The 19,010-nt window shown below is 41.9% G+C and overlaps 1 protein-coding gene across 1 annotated transcript in view; it reads left to right on the forward strand.

Moving 5' to 3' along the window:
* The first annotated feature begins 3,610 nt into the window (after positions 1–3,610).
* The window catches only part of ESAM (endothelial cell adhesion molecule), a 112,474-nt gene continuing 97,074 nt past the window's right edge, over positions 3,611–19,010 (forward strand). Inside the window, exon 1 of the mRNA XM_070765065.1 lies at positions 3,611–3,710. Within this exon, the coding sequence (XP_070621166.1) occupies positions 3,668–3,710 (43 nt within the window). The 5' untranslated portion in view covers positions 3,611–3,667. The remainder of the gene's footprint in view (positions 3,711–19,010) is intronic.

The raw sequence follows: 19,010 nt of genomic DNA on the forward strand, positions 1-19,010 counted from the left end.
CTTATCTCAGCAGAACAGGGAAAGGGGACTAAAATTTGTTACTGTTCTAAGTACTGTAATAGGGAGGGGTGAGTTAGATTAAGTCACATGAGGATTTTCACAGATACGGGCATCAAAATAAACCCCAATTTTTGTTTTGTTTCTTCTTCTGGTTCATTTCTTGGTGGGTTTATCATGATTCCAAATGAAGAGATTAGTTTTTCTAATGCTTCTTTCCAGATGATTTGGACTACAAAACCCAAGAACAACAAGCAATTAGAAGGCAATGGGCATTGGGCTGTCCATAAGGAAAGGGGCTGTAAGACTCTGCCAATGGGAGCTGCAATTTAATTTATTAAATTTAATTAAACTTATTAAATTAAATTAATTTAATTTATTAAATTAAATTGATTAAATTTATAAGCCACCCAATTCCTTGCGGACAATTTGAAAAAATTAGAATGGAGCTGGATGAATTTAGTGAGAACAGTTTCAAAAATTAAAGTCTTTAAAATACAACCAACTCAAGAGGAATTCTTGATCCTAGAAAATGGATAGAAAGTACCAGCTCGAGTTTATTGATTGATTGATTGATTGATTGATTGATTCATTCATTCATTCATTCATTCATTCATTCATTCGATTTGTATGCCGCCCCTCTCCATTGTATCCCATGCAGGCTTCTCAAAAGCTGGATTCACATAGATAATACAACATTCTTATTGTTGAACTCAACTTTAGGTCGTCCATGCAACCGAACCATGGATGATTGATTTTGGAATCATTCTGAAGTAGCTGCCCTTTCTGCAAAGTGTATTTATTTATGAGATTTACAAATTGTCCTGACTTGTTACAGTTCTGAGTGGCTTATATGCAGTGATACAAGAGTATAAGTCAACAGACTCAAACTCAACCCGGATAAGATGGAGTGGCTGAGGGTTCTGCCTCCCAAGGACAATTCCATCTGTCCATCCATAACCCTGGGGGGGGGAATTATTGACCGCCTCAGAGAGGGTCCGCAACTTGGGTGTCCTCCTAGATCCACAGCTCACATTAGAGAAACATCTTTCAGCTGTGGCGAGGGGGGCGTTTGCCCAGGTTCGACTGGTGCACCAGTTGCGGCCCTATTTGGACAGGGAGTCATTGCTCACAGTCACTCATGCCCTCATCACCTCGAGGCTTGACTACTGTAACGCTCTCTACATGGGGCTACCTTTGAAAAGTGTTCGGAAACTTCAGATTGTGCAGAATGCAGCTGCGAGAGCAATCATGGGCTTCCCTAAATATGCCCATGTTACACCAACACTCCGCAGTCTGCATTGGTTGCCGATCAGTTTCCGGTCACAATTCAAAGTGTTGGTTATGACCTATAAAGCCCTTCATGGCATCAGACCAGAATATCTCCAGGACCACCTTCTGCCGTACGAATCCCAACGACCAGTTAGGTCACACAGAGTGGGCCTTCTCTGGGTCCCATCAACTAAACAATGTCGTTTGGCGGGGCCCGGGGGAAGAGCCTTCTCTGTGATGGCCCTGGCCCTCTGGAACCAACTCCCCCCAGAGATCAGAATTGCCCCCACCCTCCTCGCCTTTCGTAAAAACCCACCTCTGTCGTCAGGCATGGGGGAATTCAGATATACCTTTCCACTAGGCCTATACAATTTATGCATGGTATGTTGGTGTGTGTGTTTGGTTTTTAATAAGGGTTTTTAGTAATTTAAATATTAGATTTGTTATATGCTGTTTTTTATTATTGTTGTTAGCCGCCCCGATTTTAAGGAGAGGGGAGGCATACAAATCTAATAAAATAATAAATAATAAATAAGTTTCAAAAATAGTGAGCTTCTTTGTGGCTCAGTTGGTTGAATGACCCAACCAACATGTTTTCTAAGCCATATGTGTTTTTTTAAGAATCCCACCAACTGTGACTTAGCCATGAAACTACCAATCTCTCATTTCTCTTCTTCGATGCATTTTTGGGTAATCCATTTGGGTTTGTTTTCGCCAGCTAAAGACTTCTGACGAAGCTGCAAAGCTTTTTAACAGATCTGCATGTCAGTTCAGTGTTGTTTCTCTTCTATGGGCTTCATTGTCAGTCCCCAAGTCAGCTTCTCCTGCAGCAGAGTTAGATTGTTGTGTTGAGTTAGATCAAGGGTTTCTTGAAGACCTGTGGATTTCAACTCCCAGAATTCCCCAACCAGCCACACTGGAGTAGAAGTCTATGCAGCTGCACCCACGCTACACCAATCTTCCACGGACTGCACTGGCTCCCAATAGATCTCCAGGCGCAATTCAAGGTGTTGGTCATTACCTTTAAAGCCCTACAAGGCTTAGGGTCAGACTATCCTCAAGACCACCTTCTACTACATAGCTCCCAGTGACCGATAAGGGCCCACAGAGCTGATCTTCTCTGGGTCCCATCAGCTAAACAGTGTTGGTGGGCAGGTCTGGGGGAAGGGCCTTCTCTGTGACTACTCCAACTCTCTGGAACCATCTACCTCCTGAGATCCAAATTGCCCCCACCCTATTGGCCTTCCAGAAAGCTGTAAGGTCCTGGCTTTTTCAGCAGGCCTGGGGCCATTGATCTGGCCATAAATGGTATGTATGGTTTTTAATTGTTGGATTTAAATTGTTTTTAGAGTTTTTAATATTATTTTTATGTTTTAATTTTGGTTGTGAGCTGCCTAGAGTCCCTCGGGAGATGGTGACATACAAAATAAAATTAAAAAATTAAATAAATAAATAAAATAAAATATAAAATATAATACAATATGAAACAATATGAAATAATAAATTATATTTTATATAAAATATAAAATATAAAATATAAAATATAAAATATAAAATATAAAATATAAAATATAAAATATAAAATATAAAATATAAAATATAAAATATAAAATATAAAATATAAAATATAAAATATAAAATATAATAAAAAGGCCAGACTACAAGAAGCCGGGGTGGCGCAGCAGGTAGAGTGCAGTACTGCAAGCCACTGAAGCTGACTGTAGATCTGTAGGTCAGCAGTTCAAATCTCACCACCGGCTCAAGGTTGACTCAGCCTTCCATCCTTCTGAGGTGGGTAAAATGAGGACCCAGATTGTGGGGGCAATATGCTGGCTCTGCTAAAAAGTGCTACTGCAGTGCTAACATGTTGTGAGCCGCCCTGAGTCTAAAGAGAAGGGCGGCATAAAAATCGAAAAAATAAAAAGATAAAATAAAACTAAACAAAATAAAATAATAAAATAAAATAATTAGAAAATAAAATAATAATAATAAAATAAAATAATAAAATAAAATAATAATAAAATAAAATAAAATAAAAACAATCTTAATGTTGCCAGGTTTGGACATCCCTGAGTTAGTTGTTGGGTGTAAATAACCATATAAAATCAAAAGCAACTTTGCGCTCTGTCCTTCCTCATTCTCTCCCCTCCCCAACCTCTATTTTCACCTGTAGGCACGCCCCGCCCCTTTTCCACCTGATAGCTCCCCCCCCGCAGCCTTCACCCGGGGCTCCTCCCCCTCCGCCACCTGCTGGACACGCCCCACCTGGAGAGCTCCTCCCCCTTCCCTCGCGCTGGCGGGCTCCGGCAGCTGCACCTGCTACTCCGGCTTTCTCCTCCGGGCGAGCGGGACCAGCGCTACGCCTCGGGTCTTCCTCCGGGGGCGGGGAGCCGGCGCAATGGAGCCGTTGGCGTTGGCGCTCGGGGTAGCGGCTCTGCTGGGTGAGTGAGGGGCTGCGAGGGTGGGGGAAGGCAGGCGGGGGGTCGTGTTGGGGAGTAAAGCGCCGATCCTGTACTCGTCGCGGCTTGCGATCCTGAATATTCAGTCTAAGGAGGAGGAGGAGGAGGGGAGGGTGTCTCTTGCGATGCTCGGAGATTTCTCCCGCGGGAGTTTCTTGAGGTTGCAAACTTTGCAGGTCGTCGCCGCCTTGGGAGCAAGCCCCGCCGGGAGTAACTTGAGAGTAACCTAGGGTCAGTCTTGCCAAGACCCCTTTGGGGAGAAGAGGAGAAGGAGGAGGCAGCTGAGAAGGGCAGACGCGGGGAAATGCGCTGCCGCTCAACCAGGGAGGAATGATCGGATCGGGGCCATTGAGGAGGAGGGGGCTGCTGGAAAAGGGTGGGTAGATAAGTGGGGTAGTTAACCTGGTGAACTGAGGAAAATCCACCCTCTCCCGGAATGCTGGTTAGCGACTGTCAGCCCGGGCAAAGGACTCCAGATTAGCAAACGCGCGGACTCCGGATTAGCTCATTGCTTTAAGGTTTGCGCTGGGACTCTGCCGCGGGTCCTTTTCAATTCCTAAGTTAAGGGGCGCAGCTTTTGCCTACCTGGGGTGGGGTGTGTACGTGTATCACACTATAACCACACAGCGTCGGAGCCCACCCACCCACCCGGTCCCTAAATATGGGCAACACGGTTTGCAGAGGAAAGCTAACTTGGCGGACCCTCCCTTTCTAAGGCTAATTTGGCAATTTTCTTTGATGAAACCAATTAGATCCCCCGTAGTCCCGTATAGGTTATTCTTTCGCTTTTCATCAGCACTCGCGGAGGAGTTTATTGGTAAGCGCATCAGCTAGGAATAGCCTTAACAAAGGAGTTGACATTGCCTGCTTTGGAAACGTAGCTGTGTCTGGGGTAGTAAGATTCATAAGGAAGATGTCAACTTCTCCCGCACTTCTAAAGTTGGACCTCAGGGCAAGTGTGCAAGGCCATTCAGTGTGTGTGTGTGTGTAAGTAAATGGCAACCACATTATCACCTAAAGCAACGGCAGGTGATTAAATCAATGAGCTCTGTGAGTAGCCAAACCGATGTGAGGATTTCCATTATTTGAAGCAGGGGTCTCCAACCTTGGCAACTCTAAGCCTGCAGGGCTTTAACTCCCAGAATCCCCCAGCCAAGTATTATTGCAAAAGAGCAGAGGTGGGCTGCTATGGTGGAACCCTGACGTGTGCTCACACCAGTGGTTCTGAATGCTAGTGGAGTCCAGCACAATTCTGCTACTGCACCTGGACAGGTAGTAAAATTGTGCGCGGACACGCAGGCTGAGTCAACCTTGAGCCTGGTGAGAATCGAACTGCCAAATTGCAGGCAGCTGACAGGCAGCAGAAGTAGCTTGCAGTACTGCAAGTTAAAAAAAGAAAAAAAAGAGAAAAAAATGAAAATTGAAATCGAATCTAACCACTGTGCCACTGGAATGGCTAAATAACTTTTAAAGTTCAGATCCCAACCCATAGATCAATCTTTCTGAACCTTGGCAACATTAAGCCATGTGGACTTCAATTCCTACAATTCCACAGCCAGGAATTCTGGGAGTGGTAGTCCACACATTTTAAAGTTGACAAGTTTCAAAAATACTGAGCTTGTTTGGGGCTCAGGCCACAGATGCACCTGCATGCCCGCCCACGATTTCGCTACCTGCCCAGGTGCAGTAGCATCATTGCACTGGACTCCGCTAGCGTTCAGAGCCACGGGGGCGAGCACAGGTCACTGTTCCACCTTAGCAGCCCACCTCTGCAAAGGAGCATGAAGGTGGGGGAGAGCATGCATTTGGTTCCAGATAGTGCTCAGTTTTGCAACTCTAATGCACTTTGCTCATTATAGTCATAAATTGTGATGATTATAAAGCTGGTCCCCCACATGTTCGATCCAATTTTATGACCATTTCTGTAGTTGTCAAGCAATTCTGTAATCATTAAGCAAGCACAGCAGCTTTTAAGTGAAACCATTCTTTACTATGGGGTGTTTTTGCCCCAAACCAGAAATAAACATCAGGTTTTGGCAAAAATGTCATAATCATGGTCACAGGACTGCAAGATGCTGCAAATGGCTATTGGTATGGGGCAGTTGCTAAGCAACCAAAATGACTATGATGGCTGTTGAAACTTCAGAATCAAGTTGTAAGCAACCAGTCATAAGTTGAGGGCTATCTGTATAAAGGGGGATTCTGAGAGTTGAAGTCCAAGGCTTAAAGTTGCCAAGGTTGGAGAGCCCTGATCTAAAGAGATCTCATTCATTTATTTATTTCAGTAAACAGGTGGCTAAATATACTCATAGTTGCAGGTGCTAAATTTATTGTTGTGTTTTTTAGAGGTTTGTTTTTCCTTTTCTTAAAAACAAAAATAGTGCTTCTTCCCAGCAAGATTTGGGTCAATTTAAAACAAAATGTACAGGTAACAATTAATCAGTTTCAAAACCTCCAACCCTCATCCTAGAGGGGACAACTCAGACAAGCCATAGCTGCTTTAAGACGTTCCAACAGGTGATAGTTGTTCACCCAGATGCGCTCATTCTGCCCTTTGAATAGAAAGGATGTTGCAAACTACACACAAATTTCCGGGAATTCTTTTTAACTCATATTCCAGCATCAAAGTTTTCAGTTTGGTGAGGATAGGGGGATAGGAGTCTTCGGAGAGGGGCGGCATACAAATCTAAGTAATAAAATAAATAATAAATAAATAATAAGAAAAGAAATGTCCTCAACAATGAGGCAAAATTCTTCTGAAAATCTCTTGCTCTTGATTCATATTCTTGGATTACCAATTTCCTAACTTTTAGTTAGCAAGACCAAGCGATGAAGGATATGGGAGCTGTAGTCCAGAGCAAGGGTCCCCAGACTTGGCAACTTTAAGACTTGTGGACTTCAACTTCCAGAATTCTTCAGCTGAATTCCTCAAGTTGCCAAGTTTGGGACCCCTGGTCTATGGAGATTCTCAGTCATCCAGAGCATGGAGGAAGCATAAGAAAATACCTTTCCTCCCACTTATGACTGTATGACTGTAACTTGTATCCTTGTATCCTTAAGATTTTTGGTGTGAGTAAAAATTTCTATTTGGTTTAAAGACGAATAAAGAGAGATATGATATAAAATCGTTGTCAAATTGAGTTTCATATTAGTCGGTTTTGGAATTATTTTGTAGGTTGGTTTTATTTCCATTTAGAACGGTCAAAGATGAGATAGGTTTATTACTTTTAAGACGTAAAAGATAGATATTTTTTGCTTGGTCCATTTGTACCAATTGTACCAATTACAATTACAGTTGTCCCACATTTTATAGTACTCTGAGTCTTTTTTATTTTGCATCTCCATTGTAATTTTGGACATCTCCGCACACTCCATAATTTTGGTAATGACTACTAATATTGACGGGTTTTTTTCTTGTTTCCAAAAGAGGGCATATGAAATTCTTGTTGTGCTCAAAAATTTGTAAAATAAGATATTTTTGTGTTTGGGTAAGGTTCTGCCTAAATATACCCAAAAGGCATATTTCAGGTTTAAGAAGTAAGTTAATTGACATGACTTGGTCTATTAGCTTTTTAATATTTGTCCAATATTTTTTTTAGCATATATGCAGGTCCACCATGCCTGGTAGTACGTTCCTGGTTTTATTTTGCATTTCCAGCAATTAGGGGGGAAATTAGGAAACATTTTAGATAGTCTTGCTGGGGGGAGGTGCCATCGGTAAAACATTTTTAATTGCTTTTCTTTGTAAGACATTGCTGTGGTCATCTTATAATTTATTGTCCAGGTAATGTTTGGGGGGGTTAGGTGATGATACTACAGAATCAGGTAGTGAGTTCCATGCATTAACTACAATATTAATATTGTTTCCTCGTTGCTTATTTGAACCCTATGAGGTGCTGTACCTCATGATTCTTGACAAATTTATATTTTTCTTTTATGTACACTGAGAGCATCTGCACCCAAGACAAATTCCTTGTGTGTCCAATTACACTTGGCCAATAAAGAATTATATTCTATTCTAACCCCCACCCCCACCCCCCCACTGAAAATCCAGTTGACCCCTTATTGCTGGCTGAGGAATTCTGGGAGTTGATGTCTACAAGTCTTAAAGTTGCCAAGTTTGGAGACCCCTGGTCCAGAGTATCTGACTTACAGATACGGCTTACTCCTGAATTCAACTCTTTACAAGATTCCTCATTTTAGAAAGTGAAAACCAGGGTACCCACTTTGAAAACGGCTTGGCTTTTTGCCTTTGTGAATTCACGGCTCTTGCCTGCTCCTTTGTTTGTTTGTTCTGTTAGAACTTGGACTGTAAACTCTTCATTCCGGCACAACTGATAATCTCTGTCAAACATTGTTTAAATGCCAGAAATCCTGGAGCCAAAAGTATCACGAATACTTTCTGCGAAACCAGGATTTCTTCTGAAACAAGATATTCCTGTAGTCAGATTTTAGGACTAACTTTTTAATTGTCCCACCAATCCTGGTTTTCTGAGAAAAGCGAAGGAATGGGAAGAGATGGTGTTTTTATTTTTATTTTTTTTCTCCACAATTCCCATGTACACATCTATGCATATATCATATCAAAACATACATAATTATATATTTTTATCCAATCTATCATAAATCAATATCCTATTTTTGCATCTATTTATACTATTTAGCAGGCTGTTTTTCCTATTTCTTTACACTCCTCTCCCCCTATCTCATCTCCTCCTCCTACCTTCTTTCTCTTTCTTCTTTCTCCCCTTTCCTACTTCACTCTACTCCTTCTCTCCTCCCTTCCCTTTCTAATTTCTCTTTCTCCCTCTTGACCTTTCTCTGAGTGACTTTAATTGTAATTCATCTTATATTTAACAGACTAATAACATATTCTCAGAGTTCTCGGAGAGGGGCGGCATACAAATCTAATAAATTATTATTATTATTATTATTATTATTATTATTATTATTATTATTATTATTGTTGTTATTGTTCTTCTTGTTGTTGTTGTTAATATTATTATTATTGTTATTATTGTTAATATTATTATTATTATTATTATGTCTATACAACTCAGCAAATGAGATCACTATGCTGGGTTTCGTATTTCATCACCAGTCGGGTGCTTCCCAAGCACCTAGGCTTGCGTGATGTAGCAGCAAATTATGTGTGCGGATCCCAGTAAAGCGGCCTTTTGCAATTGACAGATGGAGATTTTGTCAATTCCGATGGTTTTCAAATGTCCGCTGAGATCCTTTGGCACTGCGCCCAGCGTGCCAAGTACCACTGGGACCACTTTCACTGGCTTATGCCGGAGTCGTTGCGGCTCAATTTTTAGATCTTCGTATTTCACTAATTTCTCTAGCTGCTTCTCCTCAATTCTGCTGTCTCCTGGGATTGCGATGTCGATGATCCATACTTTCTTTTTCTCCACAATCAGGATGTCTGGTGTGTTATGCTTCAGAATTTGGTCAGTCTGAAGTCGGAAGTCCCACAGTAGTTTTGCTTGCTCATTTTCAACCACTTTTTTTGGCTTATGATCCCACCAGTTCTTTGCCACTGGTAAATGGTAGTTCCAGCACAAGTTCCATTATTATTATTTGTCTATACATTTTTAAATTATTGGTGTCCTTTCTATATAATATCTATACATACATCTTCTTTATTTTAGATATATACTGTATTCTAATTTTGCCTCCTCAAACTCTAATTTTGTCACCTGGGTCTACCACCTTTTATTCTCCACTTTCTTCCCCTTTAATCATTCTAACTTAATTTATATACATATTCATTTTCTATCCAATCATAAAACTTCACCCATACGTTATAACATAGAGATGGTGGTTTCATAGCTTGTGCATAATGGCGAGAAGGGAAAGAGATATATTTGATGCACTGCATGGCCCTGGAGTTTGTCGAATTCTGGACTCATTTGGGATGTTAGGGATGCTCTTGCATTCTAGCATCCTACTATTATTTTTAGTAACAAAAATACAATATTTTAAAAATAAAATGGTGACAATTGATGGTCACCTAAGGAGGTCTTCATAGGGACACAGGTAACATGCTGAGGACCCTGATCTGTGTCTATCGGTGGAGCTTTAGAAGAGAAAGCATCATGATGGGCTGCAAAAATTTTTGGTACCACACTGTGGGCGTGGATTATTTTGTGAGTGTGGCTTGCTGGCCATGTGACCAGGTGGGAGCGGCTTGATGATCATGTGACGGGATGGTTTAAAGGTCATGTGATTGGCTTAAAGGTGATCAACTTGACATCACTCACGTCAAAGGTTTGTGTTAGGGTTAGGGTTTCTGGCCTCTCCTCGCCTCAAAGAGATACAATTTCCCTATCTGTTTACTATTACTGAACATCCAAAATATACTATTTAATTCTATGTATATATGCCATATGTACATTATTGCTGTGAGCCGCCCAGAGTCCTCGGAGAGGGACGGCGTACAAATCCAATTAAGTCTTAAAATCTTAAATATGTGTACATACATATTACAAACATATTGCAAAAATATACATTATCTACTATATAAACTGTATGTGCATGTACACACACACAAACGCATGCACAGCTCTTTTAAAATTATACACATTCAACCTCATTTACTGCGATAGGAAAAACATACCCAGAGCCCAGAAGGGGGAAAAAGAAAAAAAATCAATTTTTTTCTACCGGTTCTGCATACCTGACTGTACTTGCAGGAGACCATCACTGGTGAAGGGTCCTACAAAGGTCAGAAGCTCTTGGAGAAACAGAATTCAAACCAAGATGAATTCTGTTCCCTGTCTTCCCTGGTTGGTTTTTCGTTGTTGATAGTGAGCTTTTTGTAGAACAGCAGAGCCTGGTAAAGTGATCCATCATCACTTTTAAAAAGTCTGTTGATTACTGGTTTTACACGTTCTTTTAGTTGGACATTTTTCTTGATGTATAATTTTTAAGTAATTTCTTTTTTTTAACCCATGGTACCATTTGTCCCATGCTTTGTAGAAATCTGTCTCATCTTTGTTTTGCAGTTCCATTGTTAGCTTGGACATTTCTGCACATTCCATTATTTTAATTAAAAGAGATAAAACGGTTGGGTTTTTTTTCCTGTTTCCAGTATTGTGCGTATAGAATCCTTGCGGCTGTAATAATGTGAATCATAATACCAAATTGAAACGATAAAATGTAAACATCGATCGACACAAATTTTGAACTACAAAGAAACTGAATGAACAATGAATCCCAGCGACCGGTTAGGGCCCACAGAGTTGGCCTTCTCCGGGTCCCGTCGATGAAACAATGTTGTTTAGCGGGACCCAGGAGAAGAGCCTTCTCTGTGGCGGCCCCGACCCTCTGGAACCAGCTCCCCCCAGAGATTAGAACTGCCCCCACCCTCCTTGCCTTTCGTAAAGTTCTTAAGACCTATCTCTGCCGTCAGGCATGGGGGAATTGACACATTTCCCCCGGGCCTATACAGTTTATACATGGAATGTTTGTGTGTGTGTTTGCTTTTAATAATGGGTTTTTTAGTATTTTTTAAATTATTAGATTTGTTTTTTACATTGTTATTGTTATTGTTGTGAGCCGCCCCAAGTCTACGGAGAGGGGCGGCATACAAATCTAATAAATAAATAAAATAAATAAATAAAATAAACTCATAAATCACTGATAAATGATGGCACTAGCAACTACGTCAAATACATATGGATAAAACTTCAGGAAAATCTATACCACCTATATGCTTAAACCACAGGCCGCAAAACATAGAAGCCCCAGCTCTAACGCTGGTCCCCCACACTCTTCTTACTCCTCTTTTCTGGCTCTATTCTTCTATTCGTCCTCCTCTTGTATTTCTTTCCCTTCTTTCTAAATCCTTTCCCCTTTCTTTCCCTCTCCTTCCCCAATCACACATGCTATATAAGTAAACTATAATTGCTAGAATGTACATTATATATATTCCCTTTACTTTTCTGTACCCTGTTTTTAATGTATATAACCAATAAAAAAAATTTTTTTGAAAATAAATTTATTAAATATATACAATAAAAACCAAATACAGAAAGACAAAAGAGATATGCATATTGTACATTTTTTACACTCTACTTATGTAGTAATTGGGGAGTGGGAGAAGGGGGTTGTGAAGGGAGGGAAGTAGATATAGAAGGAAGGAGGATAGGGAGAAGAAGGAGGGGGGGATAGAGAAGCGAAAACCAGCGTTAGAGCTGGGTCTTTCATGATTTGCGGCCTGTAGTTTGAGCTCGTAGTTGGTGTGTTTTACCCTAAGGCTTTATCGATATGTTTTGAATGTAGTTTTTAGTGCCAATATATATAATTCATTTAGGGGTTTATTTTCTTTGTAAAGTTGGAGTTCGTGTCGATCGATGTTTACAGTTTGTTGTTTCAGTTTGATGTTATGATTTGTGATGTAAATTGCTATTTTTTCAAGTTGTTTTTGTTGGATATTTTTCTTGATGAGTAATTTTTAGATAATTCCTTTTTTTTAACCAGAGGTACCATTTATCCCAAGCTTTGTAGAAATCTGTCTCATCCTTGTTTTGCAGTTCCATTGTTAGTTTGGACATTTCTGCGCATTCCATTATTTTAATCAAGAGTGATAGAGTAGTTGGGTTTTTTTCTTGCTTCCAAAATTGTGCATATAAAATCCGTGCGGCTGTAATAATATGGATTATAATGTATCTGTTTTCTTTACTAAAATTTTGTCTTGTGATTCCTAGTAGAAATAGTTCGGGTTTCGCATGGATAGTCTGAGAAGTAACTTGTTCTGGTATACTACCATACCTCAATTGTAAACCTACTGAAAGAATGGATAATACTTAAAAATTCTAGAATATTAACACTTGAAGGCTATGACCTTCAATCCGGGTGGCACAAGTTTCTGATGACAGACATAGATAAAATACCAACATATTTCAGATCACACTACATCCGAAAAACCTTAATTAACACCTGGCACTTCATTAAAAAAAACCAATAAACATATTTTTACAAAAAAAAAGTCTTGAATTGGAAATGGAAAAAAAATCTTTCAAGCTCCCAGGTGAGAGTTCATTTTTACTGTTTATATCCAAATAATCTCTCTAAGACTTTAGACTAGAAAAGATCAAAGTTGCTCTACTGCTTTTGGTTTGTTTTTTTAACCTCACGGGAGTTAATATGTTTAACCACAGTGTTTCAACTCAGTCCCCAGTGTGAGAATTCAGCTTGGGCCCTATGGAGTCCCCCTCTGTACAGAATGACAATTTCTAACCTGCTAGAGTGCTGATCCTAACCAGTTTGCTGCTAATATTTTCTCACTTGTCTTTCTGAATGTGCCAGTGATGCTTTGATGAAGAGACATGTGAAAAGTGAGGTGGACTTGCATCTAAGGCTTCAACTGATAAAAAACAGACCTGTAGCTTGACAAAAGGTCTGTTAAGATCTGAAGAAGAATAACTGGGATAGAAAAGATGACTTAATGGGCAGGGGGTTATTTGAGTCCCAGAACCAGAGGTGGGTACCAGTGTTCCCTCTAATTTTTTGGGGGGGTGGGCGGAAAAGTATAGTGTCTGAGCGGCAGTCCCTTCGGGACTGGGCGGCACAGAAATAATAAATAAATAAATAAACAAACAAACAAACAAACAAACAAACAAACAAGCAAGCAAGCAAGCAAATAAAAAACCCACCCTGTTTTGCCTCAGAGAATTTCAAAATAAAATACTGTACTGTGTGTCTATAACAGTGAGCTCATAATAGGGCAACTCTATCAATATCAAAATGCCACTTAAATAGTTGAGCTAGTTTCAAACTAGATTTTGATTTTCTTTCTCTCTTCCTTACTCCCATTCTTTTTCTTTCTTTTCCTTCCTCTCTTTTTTCTATCTGTTTCTCTCTCTTCCTTTCTTCCTCTCTCTCTCCTTCCCTCTCACTCTTTCCCTCTCAGCTTCTGGGCAGGTTTGGAAAACTCTGAGTTGATGACGATTGCTCACTGCTCAGCTTGGAACTATGGTGGGTACCTTCCGGTTTCAGACCAGTTTGCCCAAACAGGTAGTGACAATGTCACGATGATATCACAGAACCGGTTCGGTCGATGCCGGTCCATGGATGCCACCATCTTTTTAAAAAAAAAAATTGGATTTTTTAATTTAATTTAAATAAAAATAAAAATTGATTTTTTTCCCCCTTCAAAGCATGTGCAGAAGTCAAGTTTCTGGCACTGTGCATGCAGTCACCAACTTGTTTTGGTCTTTTTTGGGGGGAGATTTTTTATTTTATTTTTCATGCACCCATGCAGTATGGGAGGAAGTGAACTACCAGCGAGATAAATTCGAACCCATCCCTGCCCAGAACCCTGTTCTTATAAATATTAAATCTAGAAGGACCTTGGGCATGTTCCTAAGTAATTTGTTTTTTTTTTTGTTTTAATTGAAAAATACTTTATTGATTATATACATTAAAAAAAACATAAAAAGACAAAACAACAAAACAACATTTACAGAATGTATATACATGTAAATCTATAAGTGAGAAAAAGAATAATAATAATAAAAAAGAGAATGGTAACATATGTACACTATTTTTGTTACGAGTGTTCCTAAGTAATTTGAATGAAGTCATCTTCCTTTACTTGCTGCTTATAACATCCTAACATCTTTACTTCTCTCTCTTTCCCACTCCCCAAGTCCTACGTGATCAAGGATATTACAAGTCAGAGTTCTGAGACTTGGTCTAACTGCTTCCCTGAAAAGGAAGTCCATCTTTTGTGATCGCTTGAAAGGAAATGAATGCTGTGACGCTCAGACACTAGGCTGGGAACATGTTCTGTTTCTCCCTTGAGAATAGACCGGGTGGGCCCATATTTTCACTTCTGCCTTGAGTACCCAGGATCCTACAGTAATATTCTTAAGCGGGCAGAAGGAAGAATAAGAAGCAGCATCAAGGAAATATAATTCATAAGTGATAAATGCAGTTGCGTATTAGGTTTCTTTGTAAAAGCAAAATTCTTGACATAATGGTTAATCAAGTAACCGAAATTGTATAATGATAATTTTCTGATCCAAAAGTTCTATTCTTTTTCTCATTTCATGTGTATCTAAAAGAACATGGGCCTGGAGGGAGGAGTTCCTCTCTCTGAAATTTGCCCAGCTGGGTTTCGGATATGGCATCAGCCCCGACCCCAGGGAAGTGGGGGAGGAGTGGCTATTATAGCCAGGGAGAGCCATTACCCGGGGGGGGGACTTATTGACCCCCTCAGAGAGGGTCTGCAACTTGGGCGCCCTCCTCGATCCACAGCTCACATTAGAGAACCATCTTTCAGCTGTGGTGAGGGGGGCGTTTGTCCAGATCCTCCTGGTGCACCAGTTGCGGCCCTACTTGGACCGGGAGTCACTGCTCACAGTGACTCACGCCCTCATCACCTCGAGGCTTGACTACTGTAACGCTGTCTACATGGGGCTACCTTTGAAGAGTGTTCGGAAACTTCAGATCGTGCAGAATGCAGCTGCGAGAGCAATCATGGGCTTTCCTAAGTATGCCCATGTCACATCAACACTCCGCAGTCTGCATTGGTTGCCGATCAGTTTCCAGTCACAATTCAAAGTGTTGGTTATGACCTATAAAGCCCTTCATGGCATCGGACCAGGATACCCGCAGAAGGCTTAGCGGGGACCAGCGCTCGCAGGAAAAACAATCCAGGCTCGCCAACCCGGAAATGCGAGGCGAAGGACGGCGCTGGTCCGAAACCTCACTCGGCGAGGCGAGAGGGAAGAAGGAGAAGCGCTTCTCCTTCTTCCCTCTCGCCTCGCAGAGTCAGGCGCAGAAGGCTTAGCGGGGACCAGCGCTCTCAGGAAAAACAATCCAGGCTCGCCAACCCGGAAATGCGAGGCGAAGGACGGCGCTGGTCCGAAGCCTCACTCGGCGAGGCGAGAGGGAAGAAGGAGAAGCGCTTCTCCTTCTTCCCTCTCGCCTCGCAGAGTCAGGCGCAGAAGGCTTAGCGGGGACCAGCGCTCTCAGGAAAAACAATCCAGGCTCGCCAACCCGGAAATGCGAGGCGAAGGACGGCGCTGGTCCGAAGCCTCACTCGGCGAGGCGAGAGGGAAGAAGGAGAAGCGCTTCTCCTTCTTCCCTCTCGCCTCGCAGAGTCAGGCGCAGAAGGCTTAGCGGGGACCAGCGCTCTCAGGAAAAACAATCCAGGCTCGCCAACCCGGAAATGCGAGGCGAAGGACGGCGCTGGTCCGAAGCCTCACTCGGCGAGGCGAGAGGGAAGAAGGAGAAGCGCTTCTCCTTCTTCCCTCTCGCCTCGCAGAGTCAGGCGCAGAAGGCTTAGCGGGGACCAGCGCTCTCAGGAAAAACAATCCAGGCTCGCCAACCCGGAAATGCGAGGCGAAGGACGGCGCTGGTCCGAAGTTGTAGAAGCGAGCGGGCGGGCGGAGCTGCGCCCTCCTTCGCCCGCCTCCTTTCCGGCAGGCAGGTGGGGCTGCCCAACTGCGCAGAGCGGCTCCTCCCCTCCAGATGCGTGTCGGGGAAACGGGTCGGTTGCGGGGACGAGCGAGCGGACCAGCGCCGTCAAAGCGGAGGGAACCGCCGCCAGGGCGCTGCGAACTGCTCCCTCGCTTTTAGTACCGTGTTTCCCCGAAAGTAAGACATATGTCTTACTTTCGGGGTATGGCTTATATAAGCCGACCCCCCTGAAACCCCCCATATGTCTTACAATCGGGGGGGTCTTACTATCGGGGAAACACGGTATTAGATTTGTTACCCTGTATTGTTTTTATCATTGTTGTGAGTCGCCCCAAGTCTACGGAGAGGGGCAGCATACAAATCTAATAAATAATAATAATAATAATAATAATAATAATAATAATAATAATAATAACAATTAATGCTAATCAGATGCCTGTGGAGAGGGCAGGGCAGGAACAAGAGTCCCTTAAAAATGATAAAAGGACATAAAGAGAAGAGTCAGACCACAATTGAAAACGTCTATAAAGTCTTAACACAATAAATACATGGAAATGCTGCACTGGCTTCTTTTAGAATGACATTTGAAGTGTCTCCTTAGCCACTGGCCTGGATGGAACAGTTTCGTGTCACTTCTGTTCTACCCAGAGTGTTTTCTGGGAATGAGGAAGATTCCACCTGTCGCTTGTGGAAGTGTCAACTCAGAATAAAACATTTTGGCTCTAAAAGACTCAGGTGCAGATTGCAGCCTTGCAAAGTAGAGCAGAAGGAGAAAAGAACCAGGTAAAAAGTCTTTGAGGTTCTCTGGGCTTGGTTGGTTTCTTGCTGACATTTCATTCGGTAACTAGTTATGTGGCTACCTACTTTGGTAATGATGAAAACAAGCAAGCTCAGAGAACACCAAAGCCCATCATTTTAACCCTGAGCTACACATATTATCTTTTTTTAACAACCAGATGAGATAGAAATATAGAAACATAGAAGACTGATGGCAGAAAAAGACCTCATGGTCCATCTAGTCTGCCCTTATACTATTTCCTGTATTTTATCTTACAATGGATATATGTTTATCCCCGGCATGTTTAAATTCAGTTACTGTGGATTTATCTACCACGTTTGCTGGAAGTTTGTTACAAGCATCTACTACTCTTTCAGTAAAATAATATTTTCTCAGATAATCCTACTTTGTTGTAAAGGTACATTAATGGAATCTTGTAAGTCTGAAAGTACTTTCCTTCCCTTATCCCAATGATGGCAAACCTATGGCAAGTGGAGCCATATTTGCCAGCACACAAGCCGTTGACTTAGCTCAGCTCCAGCATGCATTGTGTGAGCTGGCCAGCTGATTTTTGGCTCTTGTGGTGGCTCTGGGAGGGTGTTTTCGGCCTCAGGAGGGCCTTTAGGAGGCCTCTGGAGGACATTTTTGCCCTCTCCAGGCTCCAGGGAAGCCTCTGAAGCCTGGGGAGGGCAAACAACAGGCCTACCAGGCCCACTGGAAGTCAGGAAATGGGCCCTGGGGGGCCTCCAGAGTGTGGGGGGAGCTGTTTTTGCCCTTCCCAGGGCTCCAAGAAAACCTGGAGCCTGGAGAGAGCGAAAAAAAGAAGTCAGGAAATGGGGAGAGGTGGGATCATGTGCGCATGCATGGGGGGCATTGAATTATTGGTGTGGGCACTCACATGCGCACAAAAGCATGTGTACGCACTTTCGGCACCCAAGGAAAAAAAGGTTTGCCCTCACTGCCCTATTCCCTTTATAATCCCCAAACCCGGAGAGAGTTCCTTCTTCTGTGTCTTTTGCCCCATCCACATTCTGGCTCTGGGCTAAGATGCCTTTTATCCGACTGCTCCTTTCTTTGTGACCATTTGGCCTCATTTCTTTCCCACATCCCATTTCATCGTGTAACACTGCAATGGAAGAAGGAAAAGTTTCCAATAGCTGCTGTCTGTCCAAAACTATAATAATCTTGTTTGTTTGTTTGTTTGTCAAACTTGTACAAGATAACAAGTATTTAGATAGGACCATAATCATGAACAAAGAACGTAAATACAGATAAACGGGGACAGTAATACAGGCATGGTAGGCACGCTGCTGGGCTTATGCACAGCCCCTTTATGGACCTCTTAGGAATGGGGTGAGATCCACGGTATTTATTAATTAATTAATTTAGTTAGTTAGTTAGTCCAATACACAATGAGGGTTTTAGTGGGTATACAGTGTTCCCTTGCTTTTCGCGGGGGATGCGTTCCGAGACCGTCCGCGAAAGTCGAATTTCCGCGAAGTAGAGATGCGGAAGTAAATACACTATTTTTGGCTCTGAACGGTATCACAAGCCTTCCCTTAACACTTTAAACCCCTAAATTGCAATTTTCCATTCCCTTAGCAACCATTCAGATGATTACTCACCATGTTTATTTATTAAAGTTTAGTTTAAAAAATATTTATTAAAGGCAGACGAAAGTTTGGCGGACATATGACGTCATCGGGTGGGAAAAACCGTGGTACAGTATAGGGAAAAAACCTGCAAAGTATTTTTTAATTAAGATTTTTGAAAAACCGTGGTATAGACTTTTCACGAAGTTTGAACCCGCGAAAATCGAGGAAACACTGTATATCTATATACACATAGTAAAATACATGATGAAGGTTATAGAGGAGATACTCATAGTAAAATATATCTAAGGAATAATAGAAAAGAAGGTATAGTAATAGAACATATCGATGAAAGAATAGAAGAAGAGATATAGGAATAGAAGAAAGGTATAGGAGATATAGGAGAGCAATAGGAGTCGGGTGGAGCATTCCAGGCAGTGACCACTCTGCTGCTGAAGTCGTCTTTTCTGCAATCAG

This window comes from Erythrolamprus reginae, chromosome 12 (genome assembly GCF_031021105.1).
Source record: "Erythrolamprus reginae isolate rEryReg1 chromosome 12, rEryReg1.hap1, whole genome shotgun sequence".
In the NCBI taxonomy this organism is placed as follows: Eukaryota; Metazoa; Chordata; class Lepidosauria; order Squamata; family Dipsadidae; genus Erythrolamprus; species Erythrolamprus reginae.